Source organism: Gracilinanus agilis, chromosome 2 (genome assembly GCF_016433145.1).
Source record: "Gracilinanus agilis isolate LMUSP501 chromosome 2, AgileGrace, whole genome shotgun sequence".
Classification (NCBI taxonomy): domain Eukaryota; kingdom Metazoa; phylum Chordata; class Mammalia; order Didelphimorphia; family Didelphidae; genus Gracilinanus; species Gracilinanus agilis.
The window spans coordinates 445,885,504-445,901,288 of record NC_058131.1 but is presented as its reverse complement, the minus strand read 5'-3'; the positions used below and the strand labels follow the sequence as shown (position 1 = coordinate 445,901,288).

Below are 15,785 nucleotides of genomic sequence, written 5' to 3'. Positions count from 1 at the left end.
CTGTCAACCCTCTGGAGAACTATCCACAAGTGCTGAGGGATCATTGTGTGAGACTAATAAAATTTTCCCAGAAATAACTTATATTAGTAACTTCTATGTAAAGTGTTATTGCTTTTAGGTCTTTTTAGTAACAACTTATGTTTGGTTTCTAAAAATTATAGCACTAAACTTGGCATGAATTAAATTTAAAAATCTTTGTAAAAGTCTGGGTTATCTAAATTGTTTGATTTTAATTTTTGAAATTGCCTTTCCAAAAGCCAAATTCTAAGTCAAGAAACATAATATTGTGAAGTATGACTTATTTAAATGGTTCTTAAAGCACATTGCAACTTTTATGTGAATGTGTATGTGTGTCTATTGTGAATATCCTAGCAATTGTCTTTTTTACATAAAATAGTGAGGAAAATTAGTGAGTATTGCATGATTTAGGATAAATTTTTAGGTGGAGTGTAGGCAGAATGAATAGTGATAACTTCTTGTTGTACTTAGTGTCGATTCTGTTGAGGCTTATGTTGTTTCTTGAATCTTTTTAAAAGGGTTGCTTTCCTTCCCAGTATGCAAGCTTTGATTTGCACTAGAATAAAGTATTTATTTCCTTAAAGATTTAACAGAGGCTTTGGATGAAGATGCAGACCCCACAAAATCTGCACTGTCTGCAGTTGCAACTTTGGCAGCTGCATGGCCACAGTTACACCAGGGTATGTGTGGGTTTAATTTTTTTTCATTTAATTTTTTATTTTTATTTTCATAAAAAGGCACATTTTACATTACTAAATATCTATAATTGTTTTTATTCCAAATAACTGTATTTTATTTTTTAACAACTGTAGGCTGCAGTTTGAAAAGCTTGGATCTTGATAGCTGCACTCTTTCTGAAATCCTCAGACTCCATATCTTAGCATCAGGTGCTGATGTAACATCAGCAAATGCAAAGTATCGTTATCAGAAACGGGGTGGATTTGATGCTACAGATGATGCATGTATGGAACTCCGTTTAAGTAATCCTAGTCTCTTGAAGAAACTTTCAAGCACTTCAGTATATGATTTGTTACCAGGTAAAAGATAAAGAAAAAGCCTTTGTTAGCCTATTTTTAGAACAATATGCACCTGACTTCATTCTTTTCAACCATTCTATTTCTCCATCCTAAAAAGGCTGTGAATTTAAAGTCAGTCATTTGAGTCAAATTTTAGATATTCAGGAAATTTAATAGTTCCTTGCATATAAATAGTAGAATTGTTGTATTATTATGATCATATTAGTTTGTTTATAATTTTATTTTCATCCCTTGCTTTGTTTTGTTCTAAATTGGAACTGTATTAAATTGCCTAACTTCGCTTTAATAAACATTTCTTGAGTGTACTATGTGCACTGTGTTAAGGGTGATAAGGATTTTAAGTAGCCATCCCTACTTTCAGGGGGGGCTTATATCTAGTATGGGATATAACAAATATAAGGGCAATTATATAATAATTTATATAGTTCGTGTGTGTAATAGTAAAGGTACAAACAGAATGTTGTTTCAAATCTTTCTTGTCTGTCTGGACATCTCTTTGGTTTCCTTTGTGAGCTTATCTTTCATGTCCTTTGTGTATAAATATATCCTAGAGCTGTGTCCTAATTCCTTCTTTCTTTATACTTTGTGTGGTCTTATTAATTCCCCTGGGTTTAATTACTGTCCTTTGCAGATGACTCCCAAATCTTCATTTAGCACTCATTTCTTGATTACTACTTATACATTGGATAGACATCGCACACTGAATTTTTTTTTTTAAGATGAAGCACGTTAACTTTCCCCCTAAGCCTACTCCTTTTCCCCACTTTCCTATCTCTATCTGTTAAGGGTACAACTATCCTTTTAATCACCTGGCTTCAAAACCTCTTGTGATCCAAGATTTTTCCTTTTCCTGCTTTTCTCTATTTCCAGTCATTTACTAGGTCTTATCAATACTACATTTATATCCTCTCTTGCATATGTCCCCTTCTTTCAGTTTACATGGCGAGAAGTCAGTCCTTCATTAGTTCTTGTAATCATGTGGGAGTAGAAAAAAAGAAAAGAAAAAAAATAATGTGGGAATAGAACCACACTGTCTTGCCTCCACTCACCCACCCCCACTATTCCATTTTATATATTTTTTTCATTTTTATATTATATGTGTCTTACTAATCAAGGGTCGTATCTTCCCTAACTCAAATGCTTAAAGAATGAATGTACTAAAGAGACATCAGTCCCCGTGACCATGCCTTTCAGTAGATGTTAAAATTTAAGGGAAGACTTTAAAATGTTCCTTATAGCCATGTTAAGAAAGTCTCTTAACCTGAAGACCATTGTATCAGGAGTTGTGATTATAGATATTTGGAAGAAAATCCTAAAGTTATAAGGTATGAAAAACACACAGATATTTAAAATGAGAAAAAAATTTAATGGAAATATTTTACTCTTAACTAAAAAAAGTTTAAATCAGGTATATAGTTTTACCTTTTATAAATGATTAATAGAACATTCATGAATGTTAAACTAAGAGTTAAATGATGTTTCAGTGAAGAAGCTTAATGGGGTTTGTATACATTTTGGAATAAAAACTGGCCAAATGGTTCAGAAATACCATTAATTTTTATTCAAGAAATTCATTAAAGTATTGACTAAAGGCCTACCATGTGAAAGAAATAATGATACCACATCAGGCATTCATAAGAACATGGCTTTAAAGTTCAGTCTCTGATAATGAATAGAATTTTGTGGAAAAGATATTCTAGAGAGATCAACATGGAAAAATAAGGATTAGAGTTGTTATGATAAAGTAGCAGAAATTGTGATAGAAAACAATTGCAAAAAGCCAGGGAATTATGGATTTGCAAGCCTAGATTATTAGAGTTCTATAGAATTTTGAAGTTCAAAAGAATGTAGCCACTATATTTCAGGAAATTTTACAAGAAACCATTTCTAGACATGTTAGGAATTTTGAGAGCTTAAAAGTTTTAAAGGAAGGTTTGTAAAAAGATAAGAACACTGCTTTTTTAGGAAGTAGACTTGCAGTAGTGAATAGGTTGGCTTGGAAGGGGAGAGCCTAGAAAATAAATCGTTAAGGATCAGGCACTTCTGGGAAGCTCAGTGGATTGAGAGCCAGGCCTAGAGATGGGAGGTCCTAGGTTCAGATCTGGCTTCACACACTTCCTAGCTATGTGACCCTGAGCAAGTCACTTAACATCCAGTGCCTACCCCTTACCACTCTTCTGCCTTAGAACCAATAGATAGTATTGATTCTAAGATGGAAGGTATGGGTTTAAAAAAAAAAAAGGCAAGGATTAATTCTCTAGGGTACTGCAGTGATATTGTGGAAAATTGAGGAAATTAGTACATCAAATGGTTAATTATAGGAATGGACATATTAACTTCATCCTGTGACTCAGTTCTGGAGCTAGATCGATTCCCTTTCTATTCAGTTATGGTTCTACTCCAACTTCTTTTCCCGTGAGATAACTTAATTCAATTGTGAGAACTGAGAGAAAACCTTATTGTGCTGTTTTAACCTAGCCCATGTGGCTGCTTAGACCTCGGTTATGTTGATTAGAAACGTGGAAAGATCCTAAAAGTGATGGAAGCAGTTTTCTTATAATTGTATATCTCAAGTAATCCATATGTCTTATCTGATAAACTGGACTCCATACTGATCATTCAGCTATTACTTCCATGATTTTTTATAGACACTTGAGATGGAATGAAAGTGCATCTCTTCACTCACTCACTCCCAATTTGGGAAATCCTAATATTGTATTGTTTCCTTTCAATTAATTGGTCTTTTAAAAATTGTTTTTAATGTATAAAAGTTCAAGGAGCCCTAAGCTGAGGAAGTGGTTTCTGATTTGTTGAGCAAAGGTTATATAGTGCTTAATAAAGTCAATTATGCTCAGAATATTAAACCTTTGTTTCTTCAGTCATATCTGTCACCTGCTACAGTATGGAAAGTATGATTGTAGAAGAATCATCAGCGGGGGAGAGGGGGGGGGCAGCTGGGTAGCTCAGTGGATTGAGAGCCAGGCCTAGAGACAGGAGGTCTTGGGTTCAAATCTGGCCTCAGATACTTCCCAGCTGTGTGACCCTAGGCAAGTCACTTGAACCCCCATTGCCTACTCTTACCATTCTTCTGCCTTAGAACCAATACACAGTATTGACTCCAAGATAGGGGAAGGTAAGGGTTTTTTTAAAAAAAAAAAGAAAGAAAGAAAGAAAAAGAAAAGAAAAATCATCAGGCTTTGGCAACTAGAGTCAGGCAAAGATGATTTCTGGGTTTTTTTATCCTAAATAATAAGTAGGATGGATGATGATTCCATTAACAAAAATAGTAGCCAGGTAACATTTGAATGAGGTGGATATGATGAGTTTGGTTTTTAGTAAGATTTTGGGGTGATGATGGAACATCTATGTAAAGCTGTTCTACAAGCAGTTTTCATCAGTGGAGAGGAGGAATTCTTAGATCATGGACCCCTTTGATAGGATGGTGAATCTTATGATATTAATTGAAATTCCCAAGAGACAGTATTTCTTGATTTTAAATTAATTTATTAATTGACCAATCAAGACATATTCATCTGGTCAGTTGTATCTCTCTATCATGCAAAAAAAAAAAAAGGCCCTATCCTTTTGGTGCACTTATGACTCACTACTCAGTCCCTCCTATGTATATCCCAAGGCATTTCTAATTAGTAAGCAGCTACTGATGAGGTGGACTTAGAGACTATTCCCTTATCACTTTATCACAAAGAGGGGTGTCCTTGATCATATACATTCTGCCAACTGGCCAGACCACTATACTTTCAATCAGTTCAACATGGCTGCTTAGCCCACTCTTAAGTCTTTCAACTGAGTCAGGGTGTAGCTGGCCAGCCCTTCTTTTATCCATTTTATCCTCAACAGAGACAACAACAGAAATTCCCAACCCATTCTCATAGCCAAGAGAAGAAAATGAGTATAGCCTTAGCCTAGAATTAGTCTGTTTCAACCTTTCCTTGAGGGAAGACTAAAGGGAAAAGCTATTTCACAATTCAGTGTTAGTTTTCCACAGTATGGATTGTTTAGAACATAATGGGCTATAAAATTAATAATTGAAGTGATTGCTAAATTTCACTTAGAATTTAGTGAAAATAGATGTAATTTTCTCCTCTCTCCTAAATCATGGACACTCCGAAATGGACTTAGAAAGGAGGTTTGAGCTAAAAAGTTTTAGGAAAGATTTTCACTTGAATGGGAATATTTTAAGCTTGGAAATAGATGAAATTACTGGTAGAAGTGATAGAGTACTGGAAGAACCAGAATAGGGTACTGTTTTAGTAGGATATAAAGAGAAAAATTTTAACAGTGAAGTGAAAAACAGCATAAGATATAAGGCATTATGATGTTTAAAGAGCCCTAAGAGTCACAAGGGTAGGATAGGTTTGAGAACCAGCTCAGATATTTGCTGGATGAGGTACTTTTTTTCTCTGTTACAATGTACATACAACACAATTTCCCTCATGGTAGATGTTTTGAAGTATTTTATAATCTTTAAGTTGCTCATGTGCTAATTAAATTGAGTATAAATATGAAAACTAGTATATCGTATTGAGATACCTTGGAAAGATCTGGGTTCAGGTTCTTTTTTGTAAAAATGACCTATTTTTGAAAAATGACCTACATGACATTTTAACCTCCAAATCTTTCCCAGGAAAATTTATAAGACACAATTTATAAAATTTATATATAAAATATATATAATATATAATTTTTATATATAAATATAATAAATATATAAAATTTATAAGTGGCACAACTATTGCAAAGTTCTACATTAAGTGATAAAATTTTTCCTTACCAAGAATTTCTTTACTTAGTGAAATCATTGTCTTCCTTTCCCCATACTTCTCCCTAACCCTCAAAGTGAACTATTTATTATATTATTGAATTCCATGAAAGAGAGATTTTGAGTTTAAGATCACTTGGTATGTGCCTATTTTTTCTACATTTATTGTTGTTAAGGAAAAGCTGTGTTTCAATTTGGTCTGAAATTGAGTCCTATCTTTTTGGTAAAAAACCTTAAAGGGTGAATGCTTCTGCATTAAATTGAATTTAAAATTACCATTTAATTTAACTGGTGAATAATATTGTTGTTTATATATTTTTAAATACACTAATTACTCCTAAATGCCAATTTGAGGTCATGTCTATATAGTCACTATTTTTTTTTAAAGATATTTTATTTGACATGTAAGATAGCACTCCCTTTTCCCTTTTTGTTAGGCATTTTTGCATTAAATCTATGGAATTAGAGATTTAATGTACACCTATTATAATTTAGAAATAACATTCTTGATTTTTGATAGGGGAGAAGATGAAGATACTTCATGCTCTTTGTGGGAAACTACTGACCCTAGTCTCCACTAGGGATTTTATTGAAGACTATGTTGACATATTAAGACAGGCTAAGCAGGAGTTCCGGGAGCTCAAGGCAGAACAACATCGAAAAGAAAGGGAAGAAGCAGCAGCCAGGTCTGAATCAAATAAAGTTATTAGATACATAATTGTAAATTAGTATTCAGATGAACCACAAATTGCTTCTTTGTGGCAAATGCTTTTCTTTGTCCCTAACCCTTTGTCCCTGCCCTGTATGTTCCTACTTTTATACATGGATCAGTATCGGTATAGGGCAGTGATGGTGAACCTATAGCTCACATGCCATAGATGGCACACAGAGCACTCTCTGTGGGCCTTCTTGATGCCCCACTCCCCCTCAGTTCATTACTAGAAAGGCAGAGGGACTTGAGTGGAGTTGCTCCCTTTTCCCTTTCCACTGGGCCTTTCCTACCCCTCTGCCTAGTAGCTCAATGGGAGTACACATTTTTCACTTCACTTGCCCCTCTTGCCCAGTAGTCTACTGGGACTGCTTCTTCTCTCCTCTGTCTGTGATAAGATGGGCCACTCCCCTCTTCCTGGACATTCCTCACTTGACCTGCCCCTCTGCCCAGCAGCCAAGTGGAAGCATTTTCTCCCTCCTCATTGTGGGGTAAAAGGGGGGTGGGGAGAAGGATGGCATGCAAGTCTCTAAAAGGTTCACCATCACCAGTATGGAGGGATAATCCTGGATACAGAGTTAGATGATCTGTAATTAGAGTCACATAACACACTCTATAAAATGGGAATAAAATACTTATACAGGCTATCTTAGAGTTCTTATTATCAGATGAGATTTATAAGCCTTAAGTAATTAAGGCTTATAATTAAAATATTGTAAAAATCCTAGGGAAAAAAGAATGTAAATAAGGTAAAAATGTGAATTAAAATGTACTAGCCCTATTACCATTCACCTCTGCTTGAAGGGAAATGATAGAAATTTTTGTACATTTTGTTTTCTTAATCTTTGGGTCTGTAATTGACAATCCATTGCTAAAAATATTTTCTATGTCCTCATAATTAAGGAAAAGATTCAGATAGTGCATGTGATAATTCTACACACATCAAATAAGCTGAAGGACCTTATTTATCTTTATGATTAGGATTCGTAAAAGGAAAGAAGAGAAACTTAAAGAGCAAGAACAAAAGATGAAAGAAAAAGAAGAAAAACTTAAGGAAGAAGAACAAAGAAATCCTACTGCAGAAGTATTTACTGGGTATGACTTTAGTTACTAGCATACTCAGTAATATTTAAAAGAACTTCAAATTTTATGACTATTAAATGGCATAAACTGCCTTATAATTTCTAAAGTGTTTCATAATTTAGAAAAGCAGTTTTACTACAATAAACTTGTAGTGTCAAATATTAAATTTAAGTATGACAATCTGACATCAAATAATAAGCTATATTGTAAACTTTTGTTTTGTTTTTTAAATGTGTTTGTAGGTTTTCTATGTTTTTCTCAAGGAAATTATCATTGATTCCCATGTCATTCAACAAAAGTCTTATTTAATCCGTGATGTAGATAAAACCACAATAGTAATATAATGGTACTGTACTTTTCAGAGTTTTTGTAATTAACCTTACCCCAGGCAAGGGTAGGTGACTACAAAAGGGGAAAATTTTTAGTTGGGGATTCAACTGGATATAATTTTAAGTTTCCATGAAACATATTGCTTAGACACTTTTTTTTTCCATTTTAGCAAATGAAGTAATAATTTTTGGTTGATTTTGTGTGTGTCCTAAATTTTTGTATTTCCTTTTTTCATTTCTAAATATATCCCTATCTACTGAACCAGCATGAGACTTGGAGTCAGGAAGACGACCTGAGTTTTGAATCCTGTCTTAGATACTATGTGACCCTGGGGAACTTACTTAACTGCTCCTGCTATTTATTATCCTCATTTTCTTCATCTGTAAAATGAAGATAATAAAAATTCTCAGTGTTTGTTATGAGGATCAAATAAAATTGTAAAGCAAACCTTAAAATGCTTTATAAATCTTAGCTAGTGAAAAAAATGGGGAAAAATTCAAGTAACCACTACATAAATATTAATAAATGTTCAAGTTAAAGCACGGTATAAATGTTAATGTATTCTTCCAAAAGAAAAAAAAAGTTCAACTAAACTAAACAACATCCTGAACTATATATGACAGACAGGGACTGAGGAAATTTTCAAATTTTTAGAAATGAAAATAAAATTCCCTTTGGACAGTTGGTATACTTTTGTATACTTATCATATTGTACATATGTTTAGTGAACTTAATAATTTATTATTAAGGGAAGAAGAACGAGAAGATCTTGATACTAGTACTGAAAGCAAAGAAATTGAACAGAAAGAACAGGATCAGGATACAGCCACAGAGGATGAAGAAGATTTGGTATTGCATAAAAGAAGAAGAGGTGATTACTATTGCTTTGGGGTTTTTCCTAGTTAATTTAAAAATGAAAGTTAAAAAAGAGCAGCCATATCATATAGTGCAATGACAGTGAACCTTTTAGAGATGGAGTGCTTGGCAGGGCTCTCTCCTCCCCAGCCCCCCTTATTCCACAATTGGGAAGGAGAAAGTGTTCCCATTGGGCTTGCTGGGTGGAGGGGCAGGTAAAGTGAGGAATGTCCTTAGTGTAGAGATGGGGAGGGAGGGACCCAAGGGCCCTGCTTCCCTCCAACTCTGCCAACCCTGTGCACTCCCATTGAATTGCTGGGCAGAGGAGCAGTTGATGTGAAAAAGAGTGGAGAGGGGGGGAAGGGAGCAGCTCTATTCAAGTCCCTCTGCCTTTCTAGTAATGAACTTTGGGGGTGGGGGGAAAGGGTGGCCGAGTACCCACAGAGAGCTCTCTGCATGCCATCTTTTGTACCTGTGCCATAGGTTCACCATCACTGCTAATAGTGGGTATAGAGCTAACCTCGAAACTCTGGGTTTAATCTTAGCTTTATCTCATAACTGCCAAGTCAAAGTGCTATATAGTTAATCCCCTAAATCTACAAATTACAGCAAAGGTGCTAATCTACACTGATACAGGAAGTTTCCTCACCAGTGTTTCCTACACTATTCATTTTTTATAGCAATGAAATCATAAGACCATTTTATTCATAAGACAGAAGAAGCACTATAGTATTGAAGAAGGGGGGGGTATATGATATCATTATTATAAATGAGAAGAAAATCCTAGCTCAGTGGCCTTGGGCAAGTCACTTAACCCCCATTACCTAGCCCTTACCACTCTTCTGCCTTAGAACCAATGCAGAGTATTGGTTCTAAGACAGAAGGCGAGGTTTTAAAAATAAATAAGTGAGAAGAAAATGGAGTCTGAGCTTTAACCCACTAAACTTCAATTTCTGCTAGTAGCAATTCTAGTTTAGCAAATATAATTTCATTAAGAAATCATGCCAACAGACAGCTGGGTGGTTCAGTGGATAAATGAAAAGACCTAGTGTTGGGAGGACCTGGGTTTAAATCTGGCCTAGGTACTTCCTAGCTACGTGACCCTGGGCAAATCACCTAACCTTATGGGCCTAGCCCTTCCCACTCTTCTGCATTGGAACTTATATTGATTCTAAGATAGAAGGTAAGAGTTTTTTTGTTTTGTTTTTTTAAAAGAAATTATGACAAACAATTAAAAAAATTAATTTTACTATCCAGTAGATTAGTGAATTTATAAAATAAGATTTTATGGAGAGAATAGGTGGCTTAGTGGATTGAAAGCCAGGGGGAGACCCTGAGTTCAAATTTGGCTTCAGACTCTTCCTAGCTGTGTGACTGTTACTTAACTCCTATTGCCTAACTCTCTTACATTCTTCTTTCTTGGAACCAAGGCACAATACTGATTCTAAGACGGTAAGGGCTTTAAGGGGGAAAAGACTTATATGGATTTTAGGATGTCATTTTAAGAAAAATTTCATATTGTTATGAACAAAACAGATTGATGTATGAACTAGGTCAGTGATGACAAGCTTTTTAGAGACCAAGTGCCCAAATTGCAACCCTTATGCTATATGTAACCCTGCATCCCCACCTTACCTTACCCCAGACAGAGTGTGAAATGTCTCCTGACACACATAGAGAGGGGAAAGGGAGCAGCCTCCTGTCATGCATACTATAGATTTGCCAGCGTGGAGGTAGGTGATAGTATAGTTTTTAGTTAATTGGATTTTGAAACTGGCTGAATAAATGGATCCAAAGAAGTCATTGATGATTAAATATCACCTTGGGAAAAGTTTTGTAGTGGAACACCCCTATACAGGGGTCTGTGCTTAGCCTTACATTACTTAACATTTCTTTAAATAACTTGAATGGAGATATAAATATGCAGCTGATACAAAACTGAAAGTGATAGCTTATAAAATCAACATAAAAAATTTTAACAGGTTAAAACATTGTACTGAATAATAAAAAGTTAGAACGTGTGATGTCAAAATCAGCTTCAAAAGTATAAGATGGTATGTCTAGATAAGTATTTTACCTTAGATCTTGGAATTTTAAATAGACTACATGATTAGTATGAGAAAATGGTGAAATATGGCAGCTGAGAAAAACTAATGCAAATTTAGATTATTACATTGAAAAGCCATAGTATTCTGGAGTGGGTAGTTGATGTCCCTGCTGTATTCTATCCCAATTAAACCACAGCTAGAGTATCATTTTCAATTTTGGGAACTGAGTTTTAGGAAAGATGTAGATATAATTGAATTCATCCAGAGAGCACTGAGGATAACTTATTCTGCATTAAAACACATTCTTGTTTAAGTTAGGGCTTGAACTCGGTGATCTCAAGAGGGTCCCTTGATATATAGTTCCCTGTGATTGTATGAACAATATTGAACATATTCCCTTTGATTTCTTTCCTTTATTTTGGCAATATTACTTAAAATAGTTTTAAGTTTAACTCAATATTTTTTTGCCTTGAGGGAAAAATTATCCTAGTGTCAGTGATTAGATGAGACTATTTTAAAGGTTGTTTGTGGTGCAGAAGTGATAATTTCTTTAAAAGTTAATAAAAGTTTGATAGCAGTCATATTTAGAACAGCCAGTGTTGTATTTGCATTTATTAATGAAACAATTAGAAATTTGAACTCTTTAAATAACATTAAAGATTGGAAACAAATTCTTCTTAAGAGGATTACTTTCTTTCTTTCTTTTTTAAGCCCATACCTTCTGTCTTAGAATTGATGCCAACAATCAGTTCCAAGATAAAAGAATAGTAAGGGTTAGGCAAATTAAGATTAAGTGATTTGTTTGGGGTTAGGGCCTAGGTGGCCCAAGAGGATTATATTTTCAGCATAAAGTGGAATGACTTGGGTCTCCCAGGTAGTGCATAGAGTGGGATGAATAGGAAGGGAGAGAGATGGTATTTAGACTAGCAAGTATCATAAGTACATGTATTTCTTTTAATTTTATATCTATTTTCTTTCTTAGGTGGCTTTAAATTGTTAAGATCTTCATTGGTTTAGGGTGTTCCCATACTATTTAAGAACTCCAGGCACATGACATTGACTTCCTCCCAGGGTTGTTGGGACCTCCAAAGATAGAAGTGATAGAAAAATTGAAACTTGGTTTATATATAAATACATATGTGTGTGTGAATGTGTATATATATATTTTTAACCAATTACATGTAATAAATTTCCATACAAGTTTTCCTAAGTTATATGATCAAACTTGTCTCCCTACCTCCTTTCCTTTCCCCTCAGCATCTTTCAGGTGCTGGCAGACAATTTGATCCAGGTTATACATATGTTATCATGTGAAAGGTATTTCCATATTATTCATTTTTGTAAGTGAGTAATATTATAAAACCAAAACCCTAAAACATAAAAAAAAAATAAAAACAAAACCCAAAGAAATAATTGAAAAACTGCATGCTTTCATTTCCATTTTAACTCCAACAGTCAAAAGTGAACTTTGTAAAAATTAATGTTATATGAAAGCCTGTTGATGACAATTTTAGTAAAAACTATAAATACAGAATCATTAACTATCCTTTCACTTGTAGGAAAAAGAGGGCATAATGGATTTAAGGAATTCTTAAGTCAAGAAGATGCTGACTACTCAAAAACAGAACCGCTTAATGCTGATGAAGAAGAAACTTTAAAACAGGAACAACAGAAAAAGGAGAAAGATCTTATAGAAAAGATTCAAAGTGCTACAGCCTGTACCAACATTTTTCCTTTAGGGCGTGACCGTATGTATAGGCGTTATTGGATTTTCCCTTCTGTTCCTGGATTGTTTATAGAAGAAGATTATTCTGGTCTCACTGAAGACATGTTGTTGCCCAGGTCATCCTCATTTCAAAATAATGTACAGTCGGTAGTGACAAGTGAACTTCAAGAATCAACTAAAACTGCAGAGTCTTTTAAGTCTGAATCTGCCTCCAACATTGACACTCTCCATTTATCTAGACCAGTGCATAAGCCAAATCGGTGGTGCTTTTATAGTTCCCGAGAACAACTAGATCAACTAATTGAGGCTCTTAATTCCCGAGGATATAGAGAGAGTGCCTTAAAAGAAACTCTTCTCCAAGAAAAAAATAGAATTTATGAACAACTGGCTAATTTTTCTGAGGAAAAATTTCATATTCCAGGTAAAGTTGTATTGAATATACTTTATTTTCAATTTTTACAACTTTAATTTTTTTAAAGGCTAGTTTTTTTAGAAAATTGCTATTTGAGTTTATTTCTTAATCACATTTTATTATTATGGTTTAAATTTTTTTGCATGTATATCATAGTTATTTCCCCTTAAACATCTGTTAATCTCTTCCTTTAACAAAAACATTGATGTAAAAACTATGGGGAATGTCGGGGGCACACCAAGTAATAAACTAATAAGATTGAGACCCACATCTAGAAACAAAAGAGAAGCCTTAGGTTCATCTCTGGTCTCAGATACTTCCTAACTATGTCATTTAACCCCCATTGCCTACCCCTTCTCTGCTGCCTTGGAATTCTAATACACACTATTGACTCTAAGACAGAAGGTAAGGTTTAAAAAAAAAAACAACACACATCTGACAAAACAACTTTTATCTGATAGTCACATGCCACATACCATACCCATAGTTCGCTCATCCCAGTTATATTACTAATAGGTTTTAATGTTCTTTAATTCATATTATTGTAGTCACTATTTGTATGTTGTTTTTCTGGTGGTGCTTTTCTTCATTCTGCATGTTTATTTCCCAAGTTACTCTCAATGTTATTCTAAATTCTTCATACTGTCTTTTAAGGCAGTGGCATCAAATGCAGGTAGAAATGAGGGGGCCATTTACTATTTTTATTTATTTTGTTAAATATTACTCATTTACATTTTATTCCGGTTTGGGACATGCTTTAAAAAGGATTCATTTTGAAGCTGCTTTCTTGACTACCTTTTTGCATCTTTAAATTTTATTATTTACTTTTTGAAATTCATTAGGAAGTTAGGGAGAGACTTGTGGAGGGCAGACATACCAGCAAGACTGTTGAAATAGTCTAGGCATAATGGGATGAGTATCTTTACCAGAGGAATGGCAATATCAGAAGAGAAGGGCATATTTAGGAGCCATTACAATGAGTTGACAAGTCAGTTTCCTCATCTGTGAGCTGTAGAAGAAATGACAAGCCACTTGTATCTTTGCCAAGATAACCTCAAATGGATTCATAAAGAGTTGGACATGTCTGAAATAAATGTATAGCAACAGGAGAAAAGGGATGAAATGGTTTGGAAAAAACCACTATGGAGGGTGAGATAGTGAATTGATAAGGAGTTCAGATCTGGTCTCAAGACACTTCTTGGTTGTGTGATTGTGGGCAAGTCACTTCACACCTGTTTATCTCCGTTTCCTCATCTGTAAAATGTGAACTGGAGAAGGAACTGGCAAACTACTTGACTAATGTTGCCAAGAAAACCCCAAATAGAATCGAAGATATGGACATGACTAGAAAAGACTGAATAACAACAAAGGGAAGATATGATGTGATTGCCTAGCAGTAGTGAGGGTCCGTCCAGTTGATGTTGTATGATATAAATTTATAGTGGACCTAGTCAGAATGATTGTGGTTTTTTATTTCCATCTTCATTAAGCAGCACATGTGTAGAAGTGAAAGCAGTGAACAGTGGGAATGATCCAAGACTGACACTTGTTATGGTGTAATCAGTGATATGACTTAGGGGCTAGGGATTTAACAGAGGTGGATAGTGTAGAACTAAATTAGTTAATTATGTAGTTAAGATAATGACTAGTGCAGAGGAGATATCTTGGGAGAAACCTGAAGGGTCAAAAGATTGGAGGTCAAATGAAGATGAAGATGTCAGGTTTTATAAAGGGAGGGGAAGGTGAAAAGTCTATTATGGTGAGTTGTTTTAAACTTTTTGAATGTAGATAGATTTTTGTAGGTGATTAGAACATCAAGGATACAAATGTGGCTGAACTGAAGAGTGGTAGTATACTATTCATGGGAATTGAGTAGGTTCAGTTGTTTGAAGGAGAGTTGGTGTATATGTTGAAGTTGGTTCTATTAATGAGTTAAAATCCGAATATGAAATTCCAGGAGGTAAAAATATAAATTTTTATAATCAATAAATAACCCCTGCAAAACAGAGTATGAATCCTATAAATGTTTAAAAATGGATCTTTAATAGAATAAATAATTTTTAGTCATTCATGATGAAAAGACAAAAGTAAAAACTTGAAATTCAAACACCGTAAACCCTTTTCAACTGTCAGAAATTCTGCAGTCAGGCTTTGCAGGGTTGATTTGCACATTCTGCACCACAGTACTAAGTAAGCAAATACATTTGATCAATTAAAAGGGGACAAAGGGTGATAAAGTAATTATATTCCAATGAGGGAAAGGAAAAAAAGAATCCCTTTAGAATCCTAACCTTCATAAAAAGTAACAGAATAGACAAGCATACAGTTGCCTTGTTAATGGACATGGGGAGGGGGAAGCACTTGAAATGAGGAAAGGAAAAGAATAAACTAGAGAACAAATAAGAAAGAATGGAGGAAGAACTTAGTATTTCATGTAAATGGAGTCAGACAAAAAGAAGAGTGTACAAACCTGAAGGAAAGAAGAAGGGTAGTAGGAGGAGCTATTATCTAATTTCAAAGTCAAGTCAGCAAGCATTTATTATTGTACCAGGCAATGTACTTCGTTTTCTGATGAGGTTTTAGCTGGTACTTGGAGAAGCCAGGGAGGCCAGGACACAGAAAATGAGGGAGAGAATTCTAAGTTTCTAGGCAGATAGTGAAAATGTTGAGTTGGATATTATTGTTCAAGGAATAGCAAGGAGTCCAGTGTCCATGTGGAGGAAAGTAAGATATGAGACCAGAAAGATAAAAAGGGTTATAAAAAAGCAAAATGGGATTATGTATTTC

At 34.6% G+C, this 15,785-nt stretch overlaps 1 protein-coding gene across 1 annotated transcript in view; it reads left to right on the top strand.

Annotated features, from left to right (window-relative positions):
• BAZ1A (bromodomain adjacent to zinc finger domain 1A) overlaps positions 1-15,785 on the top strand; it is a 150,056-nt gene that overhangs the window by 109,636 nt on the left and 24,635 nt on the right. The window contains exons 13-18 of the mRNA XM_044664753.1: positions 603-698; positions 831-1,055; positions 6,356-6,521; positions 7,526-7,639; positions 8,707-8,828; positions 12,420-13,007. Of these exons, the coding sequence (XP_044520688.1) occupies positions 603-698; positions 831-1,055; positions 6,356-6,521; positions 7,526-7,639; positions 8,707-8,828; positions 12,420-13,007 (1,311 nt within the window). The remainder of the gene's footprint in view (positions 1-602; positions 699-830; positions 1,056-6,355; positions 6,522-7,525; positions 7,640-8,706; positions 8,829-12,419; positions 13,008-15,785) is intronic.